This window comes from Balaenoptera acutorostrata, chromosome 15 (genome assembly GCF_949987535.1).
Source record: "Balaenoptera acutorostrata chromosome 15, mBalAcu1.1, whole genome shotgun sequence".
In the NCBI taxonomy this organism is placed as follows: Eukaryota; Metazoa; Chordata; class Mammalia; order Artiodactyla; family Balaenopteridae; genus Balaenoptera; species Balaenoptera acutorostrata.
Genome location: NC_080078.1, coordinates 8,410,390 through 8,435,033, shown reverse-complemented (window position 1 = coordinate 8,435,033; position 24,644 = coordinate 8,410,390). Strand labels below are relative to the sequence as shown.

At 61.9% G+C, this 24,644-nt stretch overlaps 1 protein-coding gene across 3 annotated transcripts; it reads right to left on the bottom strand.

The window, feature by feature from the left end:
- SH2B2 (SH2B adaptor protein 2) lies at positions 1-23,307 on the bottom strand. Of its 3 annotated transcripts, none has more exons than XM_057529280.1 (9): positions 23,064-23,307; positions 12,100-12,863; positions 8,762-8,863; positions 7,003-7,094; positions 5,358-5,449; positions 5,085-5,249; positions 3,750-3,958; positions 1,024-1,195; positions 1-498 (listed from the first exon to the last, which is right to left on the bottom strand). In XM_057529280.1, the coding sequence occupies exons 2-9, from the start codon at positions 12,832-12,834 to the stop codon at positions 155-157; spliced, it is 1,911 nt and encodes a 636-aa protein (XP_057385263.1). In that variant the 5' UTR covers positions 12,835-12,863; positions 23,064-23,307; the 3' UTR covers positions 1-154. The 3 variants fall into 3 exon arrangements, with proteins under 3 accessions (XP_057385263.1, XP_057385265.1, XP_057385264.1); XM_057529282.1 differs by having other exon boundaries at positions 5,085-5,246; XM_057529281.1 differs by having other exon boundaries at positions 23,068-23,307.
- Between the last annotated feature and the right edge of the window lie 1,337 nt (positions 23,308-24,644).

Genomic DNA, 24,644 nt, shown 5'->3' with positions numbered 1-24,644 from the left:
AATAACATTATGTCTTCACTGAAGAGCTTCGCTTTTCCCACCCAGCGCCGGGCGGGGGCCGGCAGGGTCCACGGGACGGACGGCCACGTGGGCCATCGCCCCGCGGCCGGGCGGGTCCGGGTGGCCCCAGGGCCTTGGCGCCGCCCGCGGCCGCCTAGTAGAAGGAGTACTGGTTCTCGACGGCGCGCGTGCGGCCCCGGGCGCCCTCTCCCGGCCCGGCCTCTGGGGGCTCGTCGGCGCCCCCGCCCGCCGCCTCCAGCAGGCGCTCGGCGCTGTTGCTGCGGCTGCGCGCGCTCAGCGGGCCCTCGGCGGGGCGCGAGGCGCCGGGCACGGACGCTGCCGAAGACGACGAGGCGGATGAGGACGAGGCGCCGCCGGCCTCCGAGGGCGAGGCGGGCGGGCAGGCGGCCGCGGCGAGGCTGGAGAAGTAGTGCTGGCCGGCCGGCTCGCTCCAGCAGGCGGGGGGCGCGGGCGCGGCGCTGGGCGAGGGCCCCGGGTCTGCAACGGGAGGCCGCGGGCCGTCAGCGCCAAGCCTGGGCCCTGGGCGCCCCCCGCCCCCCAGTCCCGGCGTGCAGACACGGGCCAGAGCCCCGGAGGAGCGCGGTGGCCTGGCATCACACAGGGAGCCGGGAACCCGAATTCAGCGCGCCGGGTTCCAGCCCACCTCCCCGATAACTAAAGTCATGGGTATAGGCGGCAGCGCACACACACAAACGGCGCTCCCCCCGTGTGCCGGGCACCCTCACTCACCCCTCCAAGGCTTCCTTCCTTCAACAGCTCAGCGCTGAGCCCCACCTGTGCAGGGATCTAAGGGACTCCACCCCCTTCCGCCCGCCAGGAATTACTCAGGACGCGGATCCCTCGGGGCTGCGGCTCTCCGCCAATCCTGATGGCCGGGTTGCTTACAACTTGCCTAAGACCGGGTGCTCATCCCACCGGGTCTAGCAGGGTGGCAGCCTGAGGGTGACGCCCTCCCCCACTGCCCACCTGTCTGTTTGCACGGGCCAGGTAGGGGCGTCTTACCAGGTGGGGGGCCCTGGGCCCGCACATAGCTGCGAAGGGTGATGTCTGCAGAGCCCCCGGACTCCAGCGGGATGGGGTGGGTGTGGAAGTGGCGGAGCATGTCGAGCACAGACTGGAACCACAGGTGCTGCACGTGGCACTGCCCGTGGCCATTCAAGGATAGGCGCAGGTGCTGTGGGCATAGATGGGTGTGGTCAGTGTGGGGTGGGGGGGGTCCTGGACTGGCCCCATGCTTGGCAAGTGCCTTGGAAGGTCACAGGGAGGACCAGGTCTCATAGAGGCCACAGGGGTGGTATCAGAGTGGGGGCCCCTCACACATGAGCCCATCTTAGCGGGGGTCATGCCTGTGGTGGGGATGGGGAATGAGGGCCACAGAGCCAGGCTGGGACTGGAGGCAGCATGCATCTGTCCCTATGCTGGGAGCACCTACATCAGGCCCTTCACACACCCGCTCCATCCCTAGTCTCCAAAAGCCCTAGAAGGTAGAGATTACAGCCTCCACATTAGAGATGGGGAAACCCAGGCACAGGGAGGGAGAGACTCGCCCACAGCCGCAGAGCACAGAGCTAGGAAGAGAACTCGTGTTTGGGTGACCCTCCCACCCCAGCAGCTAGGGGTCTGCCCACTGTCCCCGTACAGGCAAAGCCCAGCAGGCTGGAAACAACCCCCAGGGTGGCTGGGGAGGAATGGCTGCAGATGCTACTCAACTGTGCTGCAGCGGGGGGGCGTGGAGCACGGAGGAGCAGTGCCCACCTGGGCCAGGTGCCTCGGGGAGAGGAGGGGCCACAGGCCTGTGGTCTCTAGTGGTGAGCCACAGGTCTCTGGCTTCAGCCCTTTTTTGCTCCATGTGTATCTCACAAGGGGAAGAGTGGCTGTCTCTGGGGTGTGTGTGGCAAGAGGGGTGATGACAGGAGGGTGCATGGGACGGGGGAGCTGGCCTCCTAGTACAGGAGAGAGAAGCCCTGGGGAGGAGGGGAGCATTCCCATGAGTGAGTGCTGCCGCTCGGCAGGGCCAGAAGTTGCCAGAACAGTGTGGGCCAACCTGGGGAGCACTCATGGCAGCCCAGGGCAGGGGCTCAGCCCAAGAGGAACAGCATAGTGGGGTCACACCACAGCCTCAAGTCGGGGTGGGGCCTCTGGGGACAGAGACCCAGGGCAGAGGTGGGCCCCAGGGAGCGTGTGCCTCTCAGTCTTTGGAAAAACATTCCGGACATTTATTATCTGAAGGTGAAAAGTGAGGCCTCGGAAGGCAGAGGTCTTCCTTCCCGGGAGCTGTATGAGTAGGAAGCTGCTCTATCCCGCCACTAACTTCTCCAGCTCTGCACAGGACTCTGGACAGACACGGTGCTCTGAGAGGCACCAGCTGTGGTGAGTACAAAGTTCAGGGCTGGGTTTTGCCCTGGAAAGAGCGGAGCCTCCCGCTCTGTCTCCCCTACCAAACATCCTGACACCACCCCCCGACCCCACCCGCCTGCCCCATGCCCCACGGTGGGCTGGGCACCATCCGAGCCTCTGGCTTGGGCATGCATCACATCCGGGCCCTCCCAGGAGGCTGCCTCGGGGCCGTGCTGGCTAAGAAGTAAACTCCGGGTCAGGCTGCCAGGGACAGCGTTAAGCGCCTGGTTGTCAGAGGAACTGGTGAGGGCAGCTGCTTTCCAAGGAGGTGTCCCCAGGGAAGCGCTGCCCATGGGGCCAGGGGAGGGCCTGAGCCGGGCCAGCCGGGGGCTGGGACACTGGCTACCAGTGCAGGCCTGGAGCAGGAGTCCTAGGGTGCCCCCTCCTCCAGCAAGGACTGACGGGAACTGTGTCCTGGGAGGAGCCAGGGCTGGGTCTGTTTCCTTAGCGGAAACTCGGGATGGGGGGGGGGAGGGGAGTTTGAGGTTCCTGCCCACTCTGTCACACTGAAACCCCCCACGGTCATTGGACTTTCTGTCATGTTTTCCTTTGTGCCTTAGGTCTTTATTAGCACGCAGTGCCCTTCCTTGAGAGCCCGCCTTCCGGGTTCACAGTCATGCCTTTGCCCTGCCCTGTCTGGACCACCCTTCCACTTGTCTTCACCTCAAGGATTCTCTGTCCATTGCACGTCTCAGGTCAAGGTCCTCTCCTACGCTGGCTGGTGGGGTCAGGAGCCTCCTCTGGCCCCCCCTTCTCTGCAGCCCTCCTGCCAGGCCCAGCTCCTCCTCTCCTGCCTGGCTCTCGAGGGCCCACTGTGTGTGGTTCCCTTCCACAGCCCCTGGCCTGGCATGAGCACAGGCCTGGCCCGGAGCTGGGGACCAGGAGGGGCTGGTGAACTGTGCTGGGCAGGGGAGAAGAGGGGCTGTTGGGTGGGTGGAGCATTGGTTGACCCCAGCCCTGTACTGAGGTGGCTCTCGGTGGCGACCCTCAAAAGCCCTAGTGCTACGCGATCCCCAATGCACAGGGTCAAAGTGAAACCCTCAGAAGGGCCCAGCCTCCTGGGGGCTCGGCCACCAGCAGGTGATTTCCCCATCGGATAATGGCGAAGCCATGTCTGGGGCAGACTGTAGCCCCACAGAGAGGTGCAGGAGGGATGCGAGTGATTCGGAGCGTGGCCAGGGGTAGGCCTGGCCTGTGGGAAGCCACGCCACCCCTACACCCATGCAGCCTGCTCCTGGGCGCAGGTGCAGCCTCAGGACCAGGGCCACCTCAGCCCCCCTCCCCCTGGGCTGGACACTTCCCCCCTGTGCCCCCCGCCTTGCCTGACTTACCTTGGCCTTGCCCTGGAAGTTGAAGGTCAGCACGTACTCCCCAGGCCGAGTCTCACTCTGGCGGATCACGAAGAGGCCATGGCTCCGGGGCCCGCCTGCCAAAACCAGCTGAGCTGCCTTGACCCGTGACAGTGTCCCGTGGAACCAGGGGTAGTCAGAGAGCTCCAGCTCGGGCTCAGCCTTGGGCTCCGGCTCTGCTCCGTCCTCCACTGCAGAGGGATGACAGTGTGAGAGGCGTGGGGGAGAGAGTGGGCACGTACACGAGAAAAGGGATGCATCATCTTGTTGGGTTTTTGCATGTAAGATGCTGCTGAATAATTTAGAACGAGGCAGGGAGCTGACCCACCCACTAAACATATGAGGTAAACTGAGGCACAGAGAGGAGAAAATGATAGAATAAGAGAATGTAGATTTAAACTACAGACTGGTTTAGCAAATAGCTTAATGATAAGAATGTATCAGATGATGGAATGGGTGCCATTTGTCTCAAGGATAGACCATTAATAGCAATTGGCGGGACTTCCCTGGTGGCGCAGTGGTTAAGAATCCACCTGCCAATGCAGGAGACACAGGTTCGAGCCCTGGTCCGGGAAGATCCCACATGCCGCGGAGCAACTAAGCCCGTGCACCACAACTACTGAGCCTGCGCTCTAGAGCCCGCGAGCCACAACTACTGAGCCCACGTGCCACAACTACTGAAGCCCGCGCGCCTAGAGCCTGTGCTCTGCAACAAGAGAAGCCACTGCAACGAAGAGTAGCCCCCGCTTGCTGCAACTAAAGAAAGCCTGCACGCAGCAATAAAGACCCAACACAGCCAAAAATAAATTAATTAATTTAAAAAAATAGCAATTGGCAAATGGTTTCTGTTCTCACATAACATACATTAAATGTTCTTGCACCTCCTGAACCAGTAACAAAACTCCTCAATACCCCAGCTGTATCTGCTTGTATGTATAACATCAGAATATGCTTATTTCACAATCATCGTGCAGTTTTCTCTGGTTTGGTGGGATCACTCAGTTTCCTGGGGTCACTCTCTAAGTCGGCAACAAACCTGGGAACAAATCAAGTGTCTTTGTCCCCAAGCCCTCGTTACAACCCTTTGCACCCCTTTCTGTGAGCGTTTTCTACTGAAACCAGGGCCCGTGGGAGGGGTCACATTCCCGGACTAGCCTGCAAAAGCCAGAACAACCGAGTAGCTGTGCAAAGGACCCGGTGGGATGAAATGTCACAGCTTCTGAGGCTCAGGAAGGGCTTGGGAGAGGCCTGGGGGTGCCTGTGGCCTGGGGCGGGGGCGCAGGGAGGGGCAGCAGGAAGAGTGCAGCCCCACTGCACCTGTGTTATTGCTGTCACTGCCGCTGCCACCTGGGGGCTCCAGGGTCTCCAGGAAGGTCTCCAGTGGGACATGGACCAGGGACTCCCCGACGGCATCTCGAGCTCGGCTGTGTGGGGCCGTCACCACGGCTGCCGTTGTCTCTAGGGGCCGGGGCAGGTCCGCTGCTGGAGAAATGGCAGGTGAGAAACACGTCTGTCTGTCTGACCATCTTTGAGCGACCGCCCCCTCCGACCCTGCCCTCCACTACTCCAGCCAGCTCTGTCCCCACCTACCATCCGTCAGGAGCTCACAGCTGCAAGAGGTCACACGGCTGGCCAGACAGCTTCCCCGGGCACAGGGGAGATCGGCATCTTCCTCGCTGTCCCTGCGAAGGCAAGAAAGCGCAACCACGTCCTGCCATGGGACTCGGACCACGGGCTGCTCGTGGAGCCAGGCAGTGGCAGACAGTCCCACGGCCAGCATCAGCCCTGTCCCTCTGCCTTCATGTCCCTCTGTCACACCCTCAGCTTGCTCTGTGGCCACCATGTGAGTGACCGCACCATATGGAGATGTCTCCTGGTGGGTGCAGCTCTCCTGGAGGTCACATGACCCCTGCCCCCTAACCCATGACAGGCTGCCCTCCTCCTAGGATCCCACGGAGGCCCTCTTTGCAGAGCACAGGCTCTAGGCGCTCAGGCTTCAGTAGTTGTGGCACACAGGCTCAGTAGCTGTAGCTTGTGGGCTCTAGAGTGCAGGCTCAGTAGTTGTGGTGCACAGGCTTAGTTGCTCTGCGGCGTGTGGGATTTTCCCGGACCAGGGATCGAACCCGTGTCCCCTGCACTGGCAGGTGGATTCTTAACCACTGCGCCACCAGGGAAGCAGGGCGTGGTGGTGGGCGGGGCCGGGGCCAGCTCCCTTCCCTGCCCTGGGCCTTTGTCTCCCCATCTGTGCCAGCTCTAAAGTACCGCAAAGTGAGGTTCACCTTCACGGGGGCTGGGGAAAGAGTCTGCGGAGCCGCTGGCTGGGAGGGTGGCAGGGGAGGGATTACAGCCACTTTGGGATGGGGGTGGCGGGGTGGGGGGGGGCCTGGGAGGCGCTCAGGACTTTTAATTGTGCTTCCTTAAACGAAGCTGTTAATTAGAAGGCAGCAGCCCCTCCCCCGGGGCTTGGCTCACGCCAGTAGCCAGAGCTGCTGCCAAATGCTCAGCCGGCTGGCCTGCCTGCCCCTCCTCCTGGCCTCGGGATCTCTCCCGCATGGCGCAGGCAGCCTCCCTGCTGTTCTTCCTGCACACAGCTGACCGTAGCTGCCCTCCGCTTATTACCAGCCATGGCTCCCCACTGCCCCGACCTACCAGCTTCCGGGGCTCTCATAGAAGTCTCCTCCTCATCGGCTCTAATTCCAGTCACCCGAGCGCCCCGACATTCCCTGCGAGTCCCAGGTCCTCGCACACCTCCATAGCCTTTGCTGGGCTGTTCTCTCTGCCCTCCTCCCTGCCGCCCCCAGCCCCCTCTGCCAGGCTCAGGCCCGCCCTTTCTTTAAGCCGCAGAGAAGGGGGGCACCTCTACCACTACAGCTTCTCGGAGCCCCAGGACTGGATTAGGGGCCTCCCGGTTGGTCCCCCACCCCTGGCACTTCGGGCTCAGCCCATCACTACCCCTCTCCTAGTGGTTTCAGCCTCCCCTGGAGTGAGAACAAGACTTGATTCAACTTCCCTCCGGGTCCCCAGACCCTGAAACTACAGAGCCTGCTGGGAGTGGGGGTGTGGGTGATCCTGGCCAGCACCCACCTGGATTGGACTGCAATGAGAAAAGCCCATGTGTCAAGCTCAGCTCCTGCCCTCACCAGGAAGCTGCTCCCCGTGAAGGCTGGACCAAGGGCACAGCCGAGCTCGGCCCCCGCACCCCGTCTTCCCATCCTAGGAGCACTTGGGCACTCACCCAGGGTCCACACAGCCCTGGATGTCAGCTACCCACGAGTGCTTCTGCAGGGAGTCGATGGTCTCCAGGATGTACTCTGCTCCGTTCTCCACCTGGGGAGGGGGTGGCGAGAGTCTAGATCACAGCACCCTCAGCAGGAGGCTCCAGAGCCCAGGACAAATGGCTCATCCCACCCCTCCCCCTTGGGGGCTCACTGGTGAGGGCAGCAGGGAAGACAGTGGGGTCCCGGGGTGGAGCCCACACTCTCAGCAGCCCCTTCCTCCTGGGCCCACCCCTGGGGATCATGGAGATGATGTCCAGCCCTGCTGAGCTCAGGTCCTCAGGCCCTGGAGTTGCAGCCCTGCAGGAGGCATGCTGGCTGGGTAAGGGATGGGGAGGTGGCGTGGAAGGGCATCACAACCCTCAAGTCTGTGAGGGGCCGGCTGGCCCAGCACTGAGTTGAGGGCCCACACGCCTTTGCACCTGGAACTCCGCCTCTGTGGCCACACCCCTGGGATAAGAAGCCTCCAGAAGGGAAACAAGGAGGAGAAAGCCGGGCCCAGAGTGTGATCCTGCACACACATTGTCTGATGAACCCTGCCCAACAGCCCCGTGAGGGAGGTGATGCTTTCCCCATTGTACAGATGGGAAGACTGAGGTTCAGAGAGGTCAGGTAACTCGCTCAAAGTCACACTAGCGCTCGGTGGAGGTGTTGGGACCCGAACCCAGGTCTCTAAGGCCAAGACCTGGGCTCTGAGCTTCTTGTCACGTGTCTCAGTGAAGAGCAGTTGGACTCCCAGCATCTCAGAGCTGAGACGGTCCTCGGAACTGCCTTCATCCCCTCTCTGAATGGATGGGGAAACTGAGGCCCAGAGCGGGCCGGCAGGTGAGCCCCTTGGCCTCAGGGCTCCTGAGCGTAATCAGAGACACAGAGGCCACCCAGCTGTCAGGGGCGAGGCTCTGATCCGTCTCATCCAGCAGAGTGCCAGGCAGGGAGGGGCCGTGTCCTCAGTCCCTCGCCTGGGGTGACTCAGGGTACGGGGTTGGCAAATGTTTGCTAAATGAATAAGAGAGTTCATGACTAAACAAACAGGGACAGTAAAAACATGAACCCAACCGGGAGCCTGGAGAGGAGGTGGGGGGGGAGCCTCCGTGCAGCTTCGGGTGGGTGGAACCAGGCCTCCTTGGGGACTTGGCCTCACAAACATCCTCTAATCCTCCAAGGAGGCACGGGGCCACAGCCCTGGCAGCCTGGAGCCATGTCCTCAGCAACCCAAGCAGGCCACCCCGGTGATGTGGAGCCTGGGAAAAAGAGGAGCCGCCCCCAGACTCACTGGGGTGCCTCCCTGCCCACCCTCAGGGCCTTTGTGCCCTCTGTGGGACCAGGCAGGTTCCCACACTCCAGTGCTGGTGACAGGAGCATTTGCATAACTGCTGCAGGCTGGCTACCAGTTCCTGCCTGTGGGGTGGGTGCGTGCTGACTCCAGTGGGGGAAGGGAGGGGAGGAAGCGAAACTCAGGACCTTCACCCAGGCGCAGGAGGAAATGGGAACGGGGCCGCACACGGTGGACTTGGACGACACCTGGGGCATTTGGCTTTGGAGCCCAGACCAGGATTCACATCCTAGCTCTGTGCTTGACATCTGCGTAGGATCCTGGGACCCCCCAACCAGGGCTCCCTCCCCCTGCCCTGCTGCTGGTCCTTTACCCTCACCTCCCCCGACACTGCCCTCGAGCTCTGCCACCCATGAGGGATCTGTGGGGCCCAAGGTGGGGCTCACTTTGAGCACGAACGTGTTGTCCTTCTCCGGCATCTCCAGGGGCATGGTGGTGCGCACCTCAATGATGGCTGACAGAGGGATGCTGACTTTCGGCCTGGAGGCCTGGGAGGCCAGAGGAAAGGGCAGTGAGACAGTGCCCCCAGGGCCTCCTGAAGCCCTCTCCCCCCTCCCCCCTCCCAGAGGTCAGAGCAGCCCTCAGCTTAGGATGTCAGGCAGCCCTGGCACAGAGGTGTCCCAATCCCCATTTCACAGATGGGTAAGTTGAGGGAGTTCCTTGGAAACAGAGAGACCTCCCCGTATAGTCATACAGCAAGTCAGGGACAGAGCTGGGACTGACATGAGTCTCCCACGTCTGAGCCCTGAGGGGGTGAACTCTGCCCCAGCTGCCCTTCCACCCAGCGCACCTACCGGATCTGTGTTTTTCACATTTTTCACCTTGACCCATAGTAAGAAATACATTTGACGTTGTGACCCAGTACACACACACAGGTAAAAATATCTCTGAAACACATGTTTCAGCAGACAATATTTACCCTGACTGTGTGATGGAGTGTGATATTTTCTATTCTATTCTAGTTCATTTAAAAAAAAATGCTCATCTCCCCCTTCAGACTAGATTTTCCACAGCACAGGTCTGGAGCCTCAACTCAGAACAGGACTCCTGGAGCCAGGCAGGCCGTGTCCTTAGGTGGAGGAAAAGGGACCAGTGTGGGATTTAACCAAGGTGAGCTGGCAGGACTCCTGGGGACGGCCACTCTGTGCCTGGACCCCCCACTCTGCCCCCAAAGCGCCTGGCCCTGGCCTGAAGGCCCCCCGGGGCTGCCTTGAGACTGAGATTCCTGGCAGGGCTTGGGCTTTGGACAGGGGCTTTCTTAGGAGGAAAGGGAAGGGCCACACGTTGGGTGGGCAGGCGGATGGGAATTCCTGGCAGCACTGGCTGCCATCCAGCAGAGCAGGGCTGCGCTTGGGGCGGTGACCGCGAGGCTTGGCTGACCATGGCAGGCCATCAAGCCAGCCAGCGGGGCAGGGGCCGCGGTCCTGGAGTGGGTGGAGCTGACAGGTCTGCAGTGAAGGCTGGTCTGGGAACTATCGCTGGGCTCCCGCTGGCCAGAGGCGGTGATTCCTCTGCCTGGCACTTGAGGCCCGTCTGTCCTGGCCTAGCTGCCTTTCACCCAGCTCCAGCTCACTGTTACCACTTCCCTGGACGGAGCCATCAGGCTGTTTCACGACCCCAGACCTTGGCTCACTCAGCTTGAGTCTCCAGAAATGCCTGTCCCGGGGCCCTGCCACCTGGTGAACACTTATGAAGCTTCTCCTCCTTGTGGCCCCCAGAGCATCCTGTGCTCACCCCATTGAGGTTTATTTTACCATCCAGTCTAGCAAATATCACTTGCCTGGTGGTTCCCTAATGGCAGGGGACAAGCATCATTGCTCCCTGGGTCCCAGGGCTGGCTGGCCTAGGGCTATAAGGGGACCTGGGGTCCAGGAGACTTTTCCTGCAGGGTGAGGGAGGGGGCAGGATGCTGGAAGCCTGACACACGGGGCTGTATGAAAGAGCAGTCTGAGGGTCCCAGAAACAGCCCCTAAGCCTGCAGACCCCAAGCCCCAGTCTGCTCCAAGGGTGCAGCTAGGCCCCCAGGGGCAAGAGGAGGAAGAAATCTGGACTGTGGGTGGGTGAACAGGACTCAAAGGCAGGGGGAGTGTCAGCAGGGGCTCCCCGGGGGGCTCATACACCCTGGAGCCAAACATATTTGGGAAACCGGACCTGAGCCCTCACCAGGCATGCTTCCCACCTGGCTCACTCCTGAATTCACAAACATTTGCATGAAAAAAGGAGGGTCTGAGGCCAGATCTGGGATAGGAACCCACCTGCCTTTCTCAGAGGCTGGGAAAGTGACCCCTCAGGAAGCCTGCCCTCTGCCAGCGGCGAATGGTGGGCTGCAGGGGGTGGACTAAGGCAGAGGGCACCGGCTGCTGTGTCCCCTCCCTCGAGGGCAGCAGACATACTATTTACAGCCGGGCAGCTGTGGTTGCCACTCAGGGCCCAGAGGCGTTGAAGCCCTGCCCTGTGGGTGACCCTGGGCAAGCCCCACCCCACTTCCCACCCTTTACTCGGCCTCGGTCTCCCTGTCTGACAAACGGTGGAGTTGGGCTTAGTGGTCTATGATTCTCTCAGGGACCTAAAGGTGGGGGCCTGGGCAGGCAAAAAGTCCTTGGTGAGTCTGGGCGTCCTGGGACTTGGGGAGAAAGCTCTTCAGAGAGTCAGTGTGTCCCTGGGAAATCACCTCTCATGCGGCTCAGGGGCACCCAGCCTTGGGGAGCCCACACCCTGCACCTCCAGGGGAGAAAGGCAAGGAGGAGCATGCAGAGTCCCGAGAGACGGGGAGATGGAGAAAGAGGCGAGACGCAGGGTGGCTAAAGACAGCGGGCATAGAATGGGCCCAGAGGTGGGTGAGGGCCCTGGGTGGTTCTTGGGGCTGCTGCACCAGCACAACCTCCCACCTTTCCAAGCCTCCCAGTGCACAAGGAGCTCCCACCTCCACGCTCCTTTCATTCCCGGGACCACCAGGGTGATGGGTATAATTAGCTCAGCTCTGCCTCCCGCGAGCTGTGTGACTGGGCAGGCCACCCCCCCCCCCTTCGTTCATCTTCTCTTCTGTGACCTGGGGACCATGCTACCCACCTTGCCGGGGCACCTGGGAGGATGAGGGCTCTCAGAAAGCGGGCACTATTGTTAGAGTTATTCCCTCTTTCCAAACAAGGCAGATTTGCTCCCCTGGAGGAGACCCAAAGCTGCCCTCAGGGCTCTGATGTTGAGCCCCCAAGAGAGGGGAGGGCACAGTGCACTCAGGTGAGCGGCCATGCTGGTGACAGCTAGGAGAAGCTTAGCTTTTGAAATCTGGGCCGGAAAGGGGCCACCTGGGCAGGGGCTGGGCTGGAGCGTGGCAGCCAAGCTAGGGACAAGCAGATTTCCCCTGAGCCAGATGCAGACCTCCGGCAGGCCCTCTGTGAGTGTGCCAATGTCATTGCCTGCTTTCCTCTCTGCGGAGGCTCCAGCCACCCAGGGGCCCCAGGTGAGGAAGAGGAGTCCAGGCACCCAGGCTCTCCAATACCTCCAGGAACAGTACCCAGAACCCCTTCTGTAGCCAGAGGGCCCTTCTGACACCTCACAGGCAGAAAAAGAGGGCCTGAGGGGTGACCTGTCCCAGAGGCAGAGGGGGGGCCCCTGGCATCCCAGGTTCCTGACCCTGAATACTCCATCCCGCTGATCAGATCAGGCAGTGCAGTCCCCGAAGCCAGCCCCTCCACGGTCCCCCCAGGTGTTGGTGGGCACTCACCTTGGGCGGCACGAAGAACTCTAGGCGGAAGCGCTCGCCTGCCACGGCCCTGCGCAGGAGCAGGCGACACTTCTGCCACTGGGCGGCGCCCCCGGGGCCCGCGGCCGCGTCGTCGGCCACCATGAAGCGCAGCGCGCCCTCGCGCTGGATGTCCACCAGCTCCACCTTGGCCGCCAGCGTCCGCGACAGCCGCAGGCGCCGCGTCCACTTGTCGCGCGGCTCGGCTGGGGGCTCGGCGGCCCGCGGGGCGGCGTCGGGCTCGGGCGAGGAGCGCCGGTGCCACATGTCTCGCACGCCGTCCACCACGCACAGGCTCATGTTGCGCAGCGAGAAGCCCTTGCGGACGCGGGCCTTGGCCGCCGCGTGCGCCGACACGTCCTCGGAGCTCCGCGAGTGGCCGTAGGGCGCGGCTTTGAGCGCCGGGGGCCCCGAGGGCTCGGGCTCCATGGCGTCTGGGGGCTCGGCCGCTCCCCGGGGCGCCGGCCCGGCCACCAGCACGCGGCGCACCTCCTCGCTGAACACGTCCAGGAAGTTGGCGGCGAAGTGGCGGGAGAAGGAGGCCCCGGCGTCGGGCGTGTCGTAGGCCGGGTTGTCCCGCAGGAAACGGCAGAACTTGTGGGCGAAATCCACGGCGGCCGCCTGCGCGTGCAGTTCGCAGAACTGCCGCCAGTCCGGGACCGGAACCGGGACCGGGGCGGCGGCGGCGGCGGCGGGGCCGGTGGCGGCACCATTCATGGCTCCCGTCCCATCGCAGCCCCCGGAGGCTGCAGGCGAGAGGAGCGAGTGAGTGAATTCCTGATCCATGTCCAGAGCGCCCACCTGCCCCACTCCCCCAGGGCTGTGTGCAGCCTTTCAGAGCAGCTTCAATGTGTGAGGCGGACAACCAGGCAGGGGGGACACGTGTCTGCAAGAGGGGCACTCTCCTTCAAACATCAGTCTCAGGGAACCCCAAGGTCATTCCTGGGCTTGGCGAGGGAGGCTAGGATGACAGACGCCTTCAAGTGGGGTCCCCAATGAGCCTCCCAAGTGACCTCGCTTCCCTGAGTACCCTCTTCTGAGGGTCCCCAAAGTTTGGTGGACAGAAAGAAGTCATGCGCAATCCCCTTGGCTCTACCTTTGAAATATACCAAGAACCCCACCTCTCCGCTGCTCCCCGCCATCCGTGCTGCTGTCCTGGCACCCACGCAACCCTTTCTCCTGCCTGCAGTATTTTAGCAGCCTCTTCATTGGTCCCCCGGAACCTGACCTCACCCCCTATAGCCTGTTTTCCACCCAGGAACCCAGTCATTTCTAAAACATAAGACAGATCAGGCCCTCCGCTGCTCAGAATCCTGCAATGGTTTCCCACCCCACTCAGTGTAGAAGCCAAAGTCCTACCCATGGCCCCTGAGGCCTCACATGATCTGCCTCCATTTGACGCTCTGAGCTTATCTCCCGCCACTCTTCTTGCCCACTCTGCTCTGGTCACACCTGAGTCCCACCCCAGGGCCTTTGCACTTGCGATTTTCTCTTGTACTTGCCTGGAATGTCCTTTCCCCCCAACCCCCTCACGTTTTTCAGGTTTCTGTTCAAATACCATCTTGTCCGATAGCTCTCCTTGCCCACCACTCTATTTAGAATAAGAAATTCTCCACCCAGCGCTGGTGTCTCCGTGCCCTTTGCCTGCTTACTTTTCTCCAAGTGCTTATCCCCATCTGACATTCTGTTTATGCACTTGCTTGGTCTTGTTCCACCCACCCTGGACCACCCCCCCCCCAAGCACCACACCCTCCCCAGAGAATGCCAGCTCCACAAGGCAGTGGTTTTGACAGTCTCATATGTGGCTGTGTCCCCAGTGCTGGGCACATGGCAGGCACTCAGTAAACACTGAATGAATGAATGAACAAATGAATGTGTTCAGCACACCAGGCATGTCACAGCCGTCACTGCCCAAGCTGTCACTGCCCAAGCCGTCACATGGGGCCTGAGAACACACAGCTTGTTAGTGACAGACCAGGGATTCTCACGCTGACTCTGAGACTTTGGGGGTCACCTCCCAGTGTGGATCTAGTATGACCAGTTTTTCATACTGGCATTGAAGGCGCTGCCTCTTCAGACTCCTTTCCCTCACCGTGGACTGACTGCCTGCTCTACTTGTGTTCCCACCTCCTGGAATCCTGTTCCCTCCAGAGCTCCCATCCAAATCGGACCTTCCTGAAGAGGCCCTGATCGGGGAATCCCACCTTCCTCCTCCTATCCCCAGGTCCCTCCACGCTTCCTCACTCCAGATCGCCAAAATGCATGGTGTGTGTCTAGTCATCTGGGGGCCTTGCCTCCTCATCCCCCATCACTCCTGGGGGCGCAGGCCCAGCCATTCTGTTTATGCATCTCCTCCCCAACAGGCCAGGGTGAAAATTACTGGTGGAGAAGAAGTGGGGTGATATGATCCTGCCCTGCCTTAGGGAGCCCCTGTCTGAGGGGGCCGGCCAGTGTTAGGGGAACTGAGACAGGGAGTCATGCCCTCGCCTGCCTTTCCAGGATCCCCACAATTCCCAGCATGGCCCTTCCCTCACAGCTCCTGGGAGCACCATCTCCTCTCTCCTCTGGGATCCAAACTCTGTAATTAATCGCTGGGTAAAAATAGCTGCCTCACTTCTGTGAGATCATCTGCGGGGCCTCTGGGTCATAGGGCACCGTGGGAATTCCCTCTCACCTTGGGGCAACCTCGGCCATCGATCTGCAGTCAATAACCACAGGACAGCCCCAGGGAGGAAACAGGCCACTTGATGAGGCCACTTAGCACGGAGGACAGTTTTCCTTCCAAACCAGCAGGTCTCCTCAGAGACTCTCACCCCAGCACTGGGGAGAGGGGGAGAGAGTAGCAGGGAGTTCGGAGGGCTTCCTGGAGGAGGTGGGGCTTGCATTGGGCTTCATGCTGGCAGAGAGGATGAAGAGTGACTTCACTGCAGTCATGAGCAGTAACTTGGAGGCAGGCTTTTCAGGACATGGGGGAGGGGCTGGGGGAGAACAGGGGCTGAGGCACCCATGAATATGGCTCATGCTGGGCCTTTCTCCTGTTCTGCACTTCCTCCTCATCTGGCTAACTCCTACTTATCCTTCAAGAATGAATCCAGGGGCCACTTCCTCCAGGAAGCCTTCCCTGACTCCCCTGCCTCCCCAGCCCAGGCGACAGGTGTTTCCTCTGAGCTCCCACAGTCCCTGTCTGTGCATCCCTCTAGCGAGGCGCCCACTGCAGGGTGCCCCAGGTATCTGTTTCCATGTCTGTCTCCCACCTGGCACAGGCACTCCTTGGGGGCAGAAGGCAGGCCTGAGTCATATGCCCGGAATGGGGGTGGAGGCAGGAATGCACCTGCCACCATCACCAAGGCCTTGGCCTGACCTGTGGAGAGCAGGCGTTTCTGAGGGTGGGGCGGGGACGAGGCCCTGCAGCTGAGCTTGTGAAGCCCCGTACCTGGGCTCCAAGCCCATCCATTTACCCAGCAGGGTGGTGCTCCCCACAGGGGCCATCTCTCTCCCTCCTGAGACCACCAGGAGGGTCAGACTAGGTGACAGGGCAGCCTGGGAAGGGCTAGCACGAGCCAGCAGCAAAGTGTGGATGCCCCACTTGCCATAATTTTGCCCTCCATGGGGCAGGTGGGGGCAGGGAGGAAGTCGGTCCCAGTGCCACATCCTCAAGCATCAATCCCCGTCCCTCCCACTCTTCCTGCTGGCTGAGAATATTCTTGGCAAGGAGAATGGGCAGAGTGGAGGGACAGGACCCAGGGGAGAGGCTTTCACGGGGTGAGGGGGCGGGGGGAGGGTCCCATCTAGGCCTCACTGGAGGCAGGGGTGGAACTCAGAGAGGAATCTGCCAAGGGTAGGGGGCACATGTCCTAGGCAGGCACTGGCCTGGGAAGCACTGAGATTGGGCCTGCCTTGACCTCCCCCCTCCCCTGTCCTGACCGCTTGCTGACTGGCCAGGAGCCTATGGGCCTGATGCCCCCAGCACAGCAGCCCTCACTATCCCCTGGGTCCAGCTGGGGCTACACAGAAGTGGCAGGGGCTGTACAGCCACGGATAGAAGTCACAAGCAGCCGGGCCAGCCCGGGAGCCCCAGCCCTAGTTACAGACTGATGCCCAGGCATGGCTCTCTGTGAAGGGGAGGCCGCAAGCCAAGAGGAAGACGGCTCAGCCCCAGCAGGGCACGGGTGTGCTGTCCCCAACTGCCCGTGGGCCAGAACTGGGGAGGAGACCGAGTGCAGGGACTCTGCTGACCTGGGCTCCAGGCCTGACCCCACTGCTCTCTGGGTGAAGGACGTTGACCTCAACTCCAGCCTCTGGGCCTCAGTTTCCTCACTTTAAAAATGAGGATGAGGGAATTCCCTGGTGGTCCAGTGGTTAGGAGTCCGCGCTTCCACTGAAGGGAGCACAGGTTCGATCCCTGGTCAGGAAACTAAGATCCCGCAAGCTGCGTGGCATGGTGAAGAAAAAAAAAAAATGAGGATGAGGGGCCGCCCCTCCCTGGAAGGACAGCACAGGAAGTGGTCTCTGCTGTGTTATAATCCATGTGTACCTGTGGGCAGGACTAGGGCTCTCCAAACCTTTGGGTGGAGCCAGGAGGTATCTCCAGGGACCAGTCAGTGTGACACCCAATCAATCATTCTGCAGGTGACCACAGACCCAGATGCGGGAAAAGCAGAGCCTCAGGGGGAGGGGAACCCAAAGGTACCAGAAGCAGGGTGGACGAACTCACCGGGCTCCTACTGTCTGGCCTGTCCGGGAAGGTTTATGGACTGACTCCAGCAGGCCCTGGGCTCTCCCTCCTCCAGGGGCTCCTTGGGAAGCCCCACCTGAGTCTCTGCCTGTGTCACTCCCCAGCCGGCTGGAACTTTCTCCCTCACTCCGCTGACGAGTCACATTCTGCCCCACCTTTAGGCTATGTACAACACTCTCCACTTCCAGGAAGCCTTCCCCCTACACTGGCCCTTCCATCCTGAGCTCCCATGGCCCCGTGGTCCTTGGCCCTCCTGCTTCCATGGGCCGGGTCCCAGCTCCCCCTCCTCTGGCCCCAGGGAGCCAGAAGAAACCTGCCGAGTCAGTGCGGGACAGCAATGGACTGGCCGGTGGGAGATGGGGGCTCTGTCTAGGGCCAGGCCCTATGTCTCCCGAGGCCTTGGCTCCCCATCCATAACATGGGGGGCTGGGGCAGTGGCCTCCAGGGGACCCTGTCATGGCCCTTGGACACTGAAGACTGGGGCCCTACAGTCCCTCCAGGGGTGGGACCAGAGACAGGCAGGAGGTTGCCTCTCACACTCACGGGCTTCTTCTATGAGGACTCCGCTGGAGACAAAGGGAGCCCCACCCCCATTCCGCCTGGCCTGGGGATCAGGTGGTGGTCCCCCAGCGGCCCTGGGTGGGCAAACCACCCTCCCCAATCCATCACCCTGGGGTTCTTCCAGGCTCAGCTGGGCTGTCTGGCTTCTCCTCCTAGAGCTATGTTTTTTGTTCCCATCTTGCCAGGGCCAGAGGGCGATGGGATGGGGCTTCAGGGAGGCAGGGCAGGGGGTGGGATGGGGAGGGGAAGCGTAGTCCAGTCCCTGCCTGTTGCCTTTCCAAGCCACGGACTCTCCTAACCCCTCCGCCAAGAACCAGACGGGAGAATCCCCCAACCCCCACCCGGTTAGACGCCTGGGAGAGGGGGCGGCTGGCCTTCCGGTGGTAAAAATAGCACTGACAATTGGAAAAGAGGAAAAAAAGCCAGCCATCAGCCCCCAGTGGCACGCAGTTCCGGACCCCATGGCCAGGTCATTCCTTAAAATATTAATGAGGCGGCCTAGCCACCCTGCTAATGGGCCGGTGACCAATCGATCCAGCGCACAGTGGGCAGCGGCCTGGAGGGGCGGGGGGGCACCGGTGCGGTCCAGGCCCACACCTGCAGGGGAGGGGGGAGTGTTCCGGGAGCCCCAGCTGGAGCTGGCCTCCCTACCACAGGAGACAGCCAGCCCCAGGGGAGGGAAGGAGGCCCTGCAGAGCACACCAGCCCCCCAGCAACCTGAAAGGCTGCCCTCTGGGTGGGGGGCAAGGCCTGGGCGGCATCGTCCTCTGTGCTGTGCTCCGGGCTGGGCCAGACAGTGCTCCCCGCCCTCTCCCCTGCCCTACCGCGAACCACTCACCATGGGGAAACCGAGGCCTCTTCTTGGGGTCTCCCCAACACAAGGAGAGGAGACAAGGCCTCCCTCGGCTCTGCCCTGCCCTCCAGGAAGCTGGCCCCTACCACGCTCACCGATGTCCTGTCCTCCAGGCTTCTCAGAACCACTGGCCCGGCCCAGCCCAGCCGACCGCGCACTTTACCACCAAGCCTCCTCCCAGCTGCCCTCCTGGCCTCTGTGGGACCGTATCCCCCGATCGCCCCTCTGCACCCCGCCCCCTGCAGCACACAGACAACCTTCGGGCCCGCGACGGAGGCAGAGTACCCAGGGCTCAGTCTGTTTCGCTGTTGGTACTTGGGCGTTGGTTCTTAAGTCTACTCCCTACCCCAGCCCCCCCTCAGAAAGTGTCCCCACAGGACAGGCTCTGAACCAAGGCCTCCTGCAAGAAGGACGTGCGGCTGGAATTCCCCGACCTTCTCCACCCAGAATATCTGTGCTCGACCCATGACCCCGGCAGGAGGCAGGAGTGGGCATGATTTCTGGTCTTACTACTCTTGAACTGGCTGGGTCTTTGCTGCAGAGTGGGGAGGGTGCTCTGATTAGCGACAGGGACAGGTGTGGATTAAGAACCCTTGGGACTCTGTCCCTGTTTGTGGGGGTCGGGGTGGGAGGAGGGAGGGGCGGCGCGGGACTCAGCTGGCCCTGGCTTTTCTGAGTATCAGTTTCCATAGCTGTAAAGTGGGACCATCCTGCTCGCCCACGCAGACCTGCCTGCTTCGTGGTCCAAGGCCTGCGCTGAGGAGCATCGCTGGGAGGTGGCTGCTGAAAGCTGGCAGGGCAGCTCTGTGCCCTCACACCTTCCACGCAACTGCCAGCCTTTGCCACCATGGGAGTGGGGAAGCCCTTCTGCTGAGCCCCCAAGCTTTCACTGATGCCCCCGAGCTTGACAAGCCCCTCTGGCTCTGGGACCTGCAGACCCCTGGTCCAAGGGGGCCCCACAGCTGCATCCGACAGCTGCTTCCGTCACCGGGGCCCCGTGGCCGGGGCGTCTCCCCTCCTCCACATCTGACATCTGACACATGGGACAGTGGAGTGGTTAAAAGCCTGAGATCTGGAGCCAGACCGGCTGGCTTTGAATCCCAGCTCCTCTGCTTCCTAGCCGTGTGACTCAGCCTCCTGGGGCCTCAGTTTCCTCATCTGTTAAAACAGAGGGTAAAAGGGCACTGACCTCAAAGGGCTGTCATGAGGATTAAATAAGTAATTTGTTTAAAAATCAAAGATCCTCTGCTTCTACTTCCTAAATGTCTTGTATTCATTCCCTCTTTTCCTCCCACTCCTCTGGGCAAAGGACTCCTCCCAAACCTCCTTGTTTCTCACGATCCCCACCCCCCCCAACCCCTGACAAATCCAGGCTCCACAGTGTGGCCAAGGTCATCTTTCTAGGACTCACATCCAATTGGGCTATGCCCCTGTTTAAAACCCTTCTCCCCTCACATCTTCCCTGCCAGGAAGTGAGGATTCTCCCGTCATACAGTTGAGGAAATGAGGTTCTGCCGAGGGAGGTGACCGGCCCATCATTCACTGGATTTGTACTGAACTCCCACCATGTGTCAGGAGCCATGCTGGTGGGTCCAGGGCCACAGACAGGTGAGGGGGGAGTGTGAAGCCAAGTTCAGGTCTGTCCCTTTCTGTAGCACATGCTACTCCCAGCAGGGCTTTGTCCCTGGGGAGCCCTCACTCTGAGGGCACAGTAGGGGGACCCAGGCCCTGCCTGGGGAAAGGAGATGGCCATCCTCAGAGGAGAGGGCACTCTGACAGACTGGAGGGCAGGGGAATCCAGGGCTGGGCCCTGCAGGAAGTCGACATCAGATGAGCAGGGAGCGGGCCCCAGGACAATAAGCTATGCCGGGGCCTGGGGGCTCAGGAGGGAAGCCTATCCTCCTTCAGGAGCACCTGGTGCTGGACAGCTCCTGGACGGGCTCTGTAGGTGGAGAGCAGGCTGGGATGGCTCCAGCTGCACTGGCCCTGCCATCCTGGCATTGCAGAGCAGACGCACCAACCCCTCTGCATCCTTGGCCTGAGCCTCGCAGTCTCTCCCTCTCTCCCAGTGTCATGGATCTCACCTAGGCCCTGATTCATAACCCTCCCAGACCTCCCTGGGCCATGGCCGAGCCCCCCAAATCTGCTGGACATCCCCTTCAACCACTTAGCCCACCAGTCTGCCTCCTGGCTTTTTCCACGATACACATACCAGCGACTCCTAACTGAGACCTCCAGTGCCTCCCCTTGGTTCTGAGTATCCCAGAACTCTGGGTACTGCGGATGCTTATAAAGCTTCCCCAGGCCTTTTCCCAAACAACTGAACTCCCAGCCTGGCTGATCTCCAGGCACCTCAAACTCACCACATCCAAGTTTTAATACATCCTCTTCCTCCAACCCCTGCTTGTCCACTGCTCGGAGTCTCAACATGTAGCCCGGCATTGCCCCACCTGCTCCTCTGCCCCAGTAGCTGGCAGGCCCCTGAGCCCAAGGGGGCCCCGGGAACGCCCCCCTTTGTCCTGTCCCGGCCTCCACTCTGTCCCCCCTGCCCCTCGTCCCTCTACAACACCACATGGCTTGTGGCCTGTCTTCTCTACCAAACCGTGAGCCCCCAGCTGGGTGTTATACCCGCCCCCAGGTGGGCCCTAGACACAGAGGGTCGGAAGTATCTGGAGAATGGAGCCCAAACCCTGCTTCACCCAGAGGAGCCAAAAGATGCTGTACTCCCACACACTGCTCTGCCCAAACAGGTGTGGGCTGTGACCTCCTCTAGATGTTGAAGAGTCACCCCTGCTCTCCCCTGGGACAGAGCACGGCCATAAAAACAGACCCACCCAGGTGAGTGGGGAAGAGAAACCTCCCCAGTTTCCAAAGCTGCCGCCGCCCCTCCGGCCCCACGTGGACAGTGAAAGAGCAGGAAGCGAGGCAGTCTCTAAGACTGGACCCGAATGGCATGGGGACAGCTGCCAGGAGGCCCAATATACCTAAACTCCCAATTCCCTACGACCCAGAATAGACGGGCAGTGCAGGAGGTAGAAACCAGATTCTTGTCAGAGAGAAGTGGTTTAGAAGCCTGGCTTGTTGGTTGAGTGACTTTGGGCAAGTCATTTCACTTCCCTGAATCTGTTTCCTTCTCTGCAAAATGGGGATAATAATAGAACCAAACCCCCAGGGTTGTTGTGAAGATTACATGAGAAACACCACAGAGGCCCTTAGCCTGGCACGAGTCAGCTTGAAACCAAATGCTCAGCCCTGGGGGTCCAGGCTCCACCTGAGTGGGGGTCCCACCTCCCAGGGAAGCTCACCCTTGGGTGTGTGCAGGGGTTCTCCCTGGGAGACCCACAAAGTAGGGAGGAGGGGTCTAGAAATTTTAGACAGAGTTTTCACAGTAAGGGTAAGAAGAAAAGCATATGCATTAACTCTTGACTCCTCAGAACCATTCAATTATCCCGCATCAGGATCTCCTGCCCATCATCATTCACGCCCTCTAGAGGGGGAGAGGAGGCAGTCTGTGGGAAACTGTCTCTGAGAACCCCATAAACGCCCTGAACCTTGCCACTGCCCCCACGGCCAGACCTCCTCCAAAGTTCTTAGAGCTGAAGGGTTCTAGGTCACTCCCAGCCGATGGCCTCCTGGATGGAGCAGGGAGGCCAGGATGGAAGAGATTTGTTCAAAGTGGGGGGCAGGGTTGGGGGGTGGTTCAGATCACACCCCCCCAACAGAGGCAGCCCAAGTCTCTTAGGGTAACCATCCCCTGGCTCCTCCGTTCTCTTAGGGGTGCCCATTCACCCCATGGTCAGCGACCTGTGTTGGAGGGGGCAACTCTTGCTGGTCACCCAGCTAGGAGGTAGGCAGCACCATCCCCATTTTACAGGGTAGATAATGGAGGCTCAAAGGGCAGACGTAGGGTTCAATCCAGGTTTGACTCCCAGCCCTGAGGCTCTCCCCTGCACCAACTGGCCTATCCTTGTCCACGGTCACTCCTGGGGCTGTCCAGTCAGCCCTGCGCGGCTCCTGAGGAGTCCCAGTCATTGCAGACTTCTCCCCATGAAGACCTCACTTCGTGGGCTGCTGGGGTCCCTGCCTCTGCCCGGTCTTGGCCCGCTGGTTTGGCGCGGTGCCGGGCCCCACGCTGCCCGCAGGTTCATCAATGGCTGAGGCCGAAGGGACTGAATGGAGGGCATGAACCCGCCCCTTCTTAAAGGCGCCGGCCTCTCCGGCACCCTCAGCGATCCTCCCCCCTATCGAGGGCTGCAGGAGAGTTCCCGGGGTGGGCGGGTCGAGAATGGAGACCGTGAGAAAGAAGGCCTGGGCCAAATGGAGGGCGTGCCGGCCCAGCAACTGTGGTCTGGATAGGGTCCCTCCCGTGGCCGGCACCCTCCTTCCAGCTTGGCCCTCCCCCCGCCCCCGCACCCTAGGGAAGAGACCCCAGAGCTCCACCCCCCCAGCCCCCAGCCAGAGACCCCTCCTCCAGGGGGGCCCGCTGCGCTCGCCCCACCAAGGGGTCTGGGCCCTGGGAAGGGGCCTGGGCGCAGCTGCTCCGGAGGCGGCTCGGCCCCTCCCGCCACTCCCGCCCGGCCCGGGATGGGGGTCGGAGAGCCGATCCCCGCCGGGGGCGCGTCTCCTCCGTCGCGCTCCCTCCCACCCGCGCACACAAAGACAACACGCGCGGACCGGGGCGCGTGCGGCCGCGCTCCCCGGAGCAGCAGTGCGCACACACACGCGCGCCCTCAGGGACGGAGGGAGGCCGGGGTGATGGACGGGGGGACGAGGGAACTGAGGACAAGCAGGCCATACCTACAGGCGCGCAGCTGTGGCCGGGAGGGCCGGGGCGCCGGAGGAGCGCTGCCCGGACCGCGGCCGGCCTCCCGGGGCCCGGCGGCTCATGGCCAGCGGCGGGTTCGGGGTCCCTCCGGGAGGGAGCTGGCGTTGGCGGCGGCTCCTCCCTCCGTCGTCCACAACCTCGAAGGCTCGCGCGCTCCTCAGTGGCCCAGCGCGGCCCCGGCTCTGCTCTCTCGGCGGCCGAGCCCCGCGCGCTCCGAGCCCAGCCCCGCGCAGCGCGCGCCCCGCCCGCTCCCCCTCCTACCCTCTGCCCGTGCGGCGCGCGCCTTCCCGGCCCCGCCCCCGCCTCGGGCTCGGCCCCCTCGCCCCTCGCAGGTCCCGCCCCCGCCGCGCCCCCCGCCCTCCGCACGAGCCTATTCGGCGCCCGCCGCTGCTGCTCGCTGTCTCCGGGTGGCGGCGGTGGCGGCGGCTGGGCTGCCGAGCCTTGGGGCCCAGAGGGGTTAGGAGCTGGCTTGCAGCCGCTGCATTTGGGGCGAGAGTCCGCGGCTGCTGGGTCTCGCGGAGCAGGCTCCAAGCCAGGCTCCGGAATCCCCGCCGTGCAGAGGCGTCCCCCGGAGCCGGGGGTGGTGGCCCCGGGAGCGTGGCGGGTGGAGGCCGGGTGGGTGGCCTGAGTAGTAGGGTAGTGGGGTGTGTGGGGCGTGGGCGCCCGACGGGGGCCCCGGACCCTCCAGCGTGGGGACAGTGGGCGTCTCGAGAAAGCCCAGATGTCGCAACGGGAGAAATCAACGTCTGGTTCTCATAAATCCCAAGGGCGAGCGCCACGCCCCCTCCCCCCAGCGCTCCGGTGCAAGAAATAGACCCGGGGCTACAGGGCATGGAAGACCCGAGAACGGGTCCCACCTCCCCACCTTCACAGTGATGGGGACACTGACGCCACCTGGGGAGGTCTTCAGAGGTCACACAGGGCTGATGTGGGGGAGGGGAACACAGTCCTGTCTTCCTCACCCCTGCTTGGTTCTGCAGCCCCAAAACCCGGGGCATAGGTTAGGGCAGATCCCAGTCTGGCTGAAAGAACAAAGACTGCTGCTGGCCTTTGCGAAAGCTTGTGGACTAACCCCTGGGGAGCTGGGGGCCTCCGGGAGGCTTCCCAGAAGAGATGGAGGGGCTCCAGCAGGCCTGGAAGGCGCCCAAGAGGAGCAGAAGGGCATCAGTGTGAGCAGAAGTGTGGAAGGGCTGCTCAGAGATGAGACCTATTGCTTGCTCCTTGGGGGGTGCCGGGCTCCTCCCCTCCTCTCCATTCTTGCCCCTGCCCCAGGCCCTCAGCTCCCACAGGCAGGCAGATCTGCGTCTCCTGGCCTTTGCTAAGCTCTCTGCAGCCCCACCTCTGGCTGTTCTGTGATCTACCATGGTCTCCCTGCTAGCTGGGAGTGCCTCCATATGTTGCCCTCCCCCACCCATAATGACCCCTGACCTTTGTGACCTCTGACCTTTGTAGAGAGCTCTTTAACCTTTCCCAAAGCCATTTCGCATCTCTAATTACCCAGGAAGCAGGACAGGCAAAGAAGGTTTTTTCCCCCAGTCTTGTGGATGGAAAGG

What these genes read in the sequence shown, in the direction of transcription:
- SH2B2 (XM_057529280.1), bottom strand. Translation starts at nt 12,834, where the DNA reads ATGAATGGTGCCGCCACCGGCCCCGCCGCCGCCGCCGCCGCCCCGGTC. An exon ending in ACAACACGTTCGTGCTCAAA is followed by an intron (nt 7,095 to 8,761) that starts GTGAGCCCCACC and finishes CCCCCTCCCCAG; the next exon opens with GTGGAGAACGGAGCAGAGTA. An exon ending in CTGTGAGCTCCTGACGGATG is followed by an intron (nt 5,250 to 5,357) that starts GTAGGTGGGGAC and finishes CCATTTCTCCAG; the next exon opens with CAGCGGACCTGCCCCGGCCC.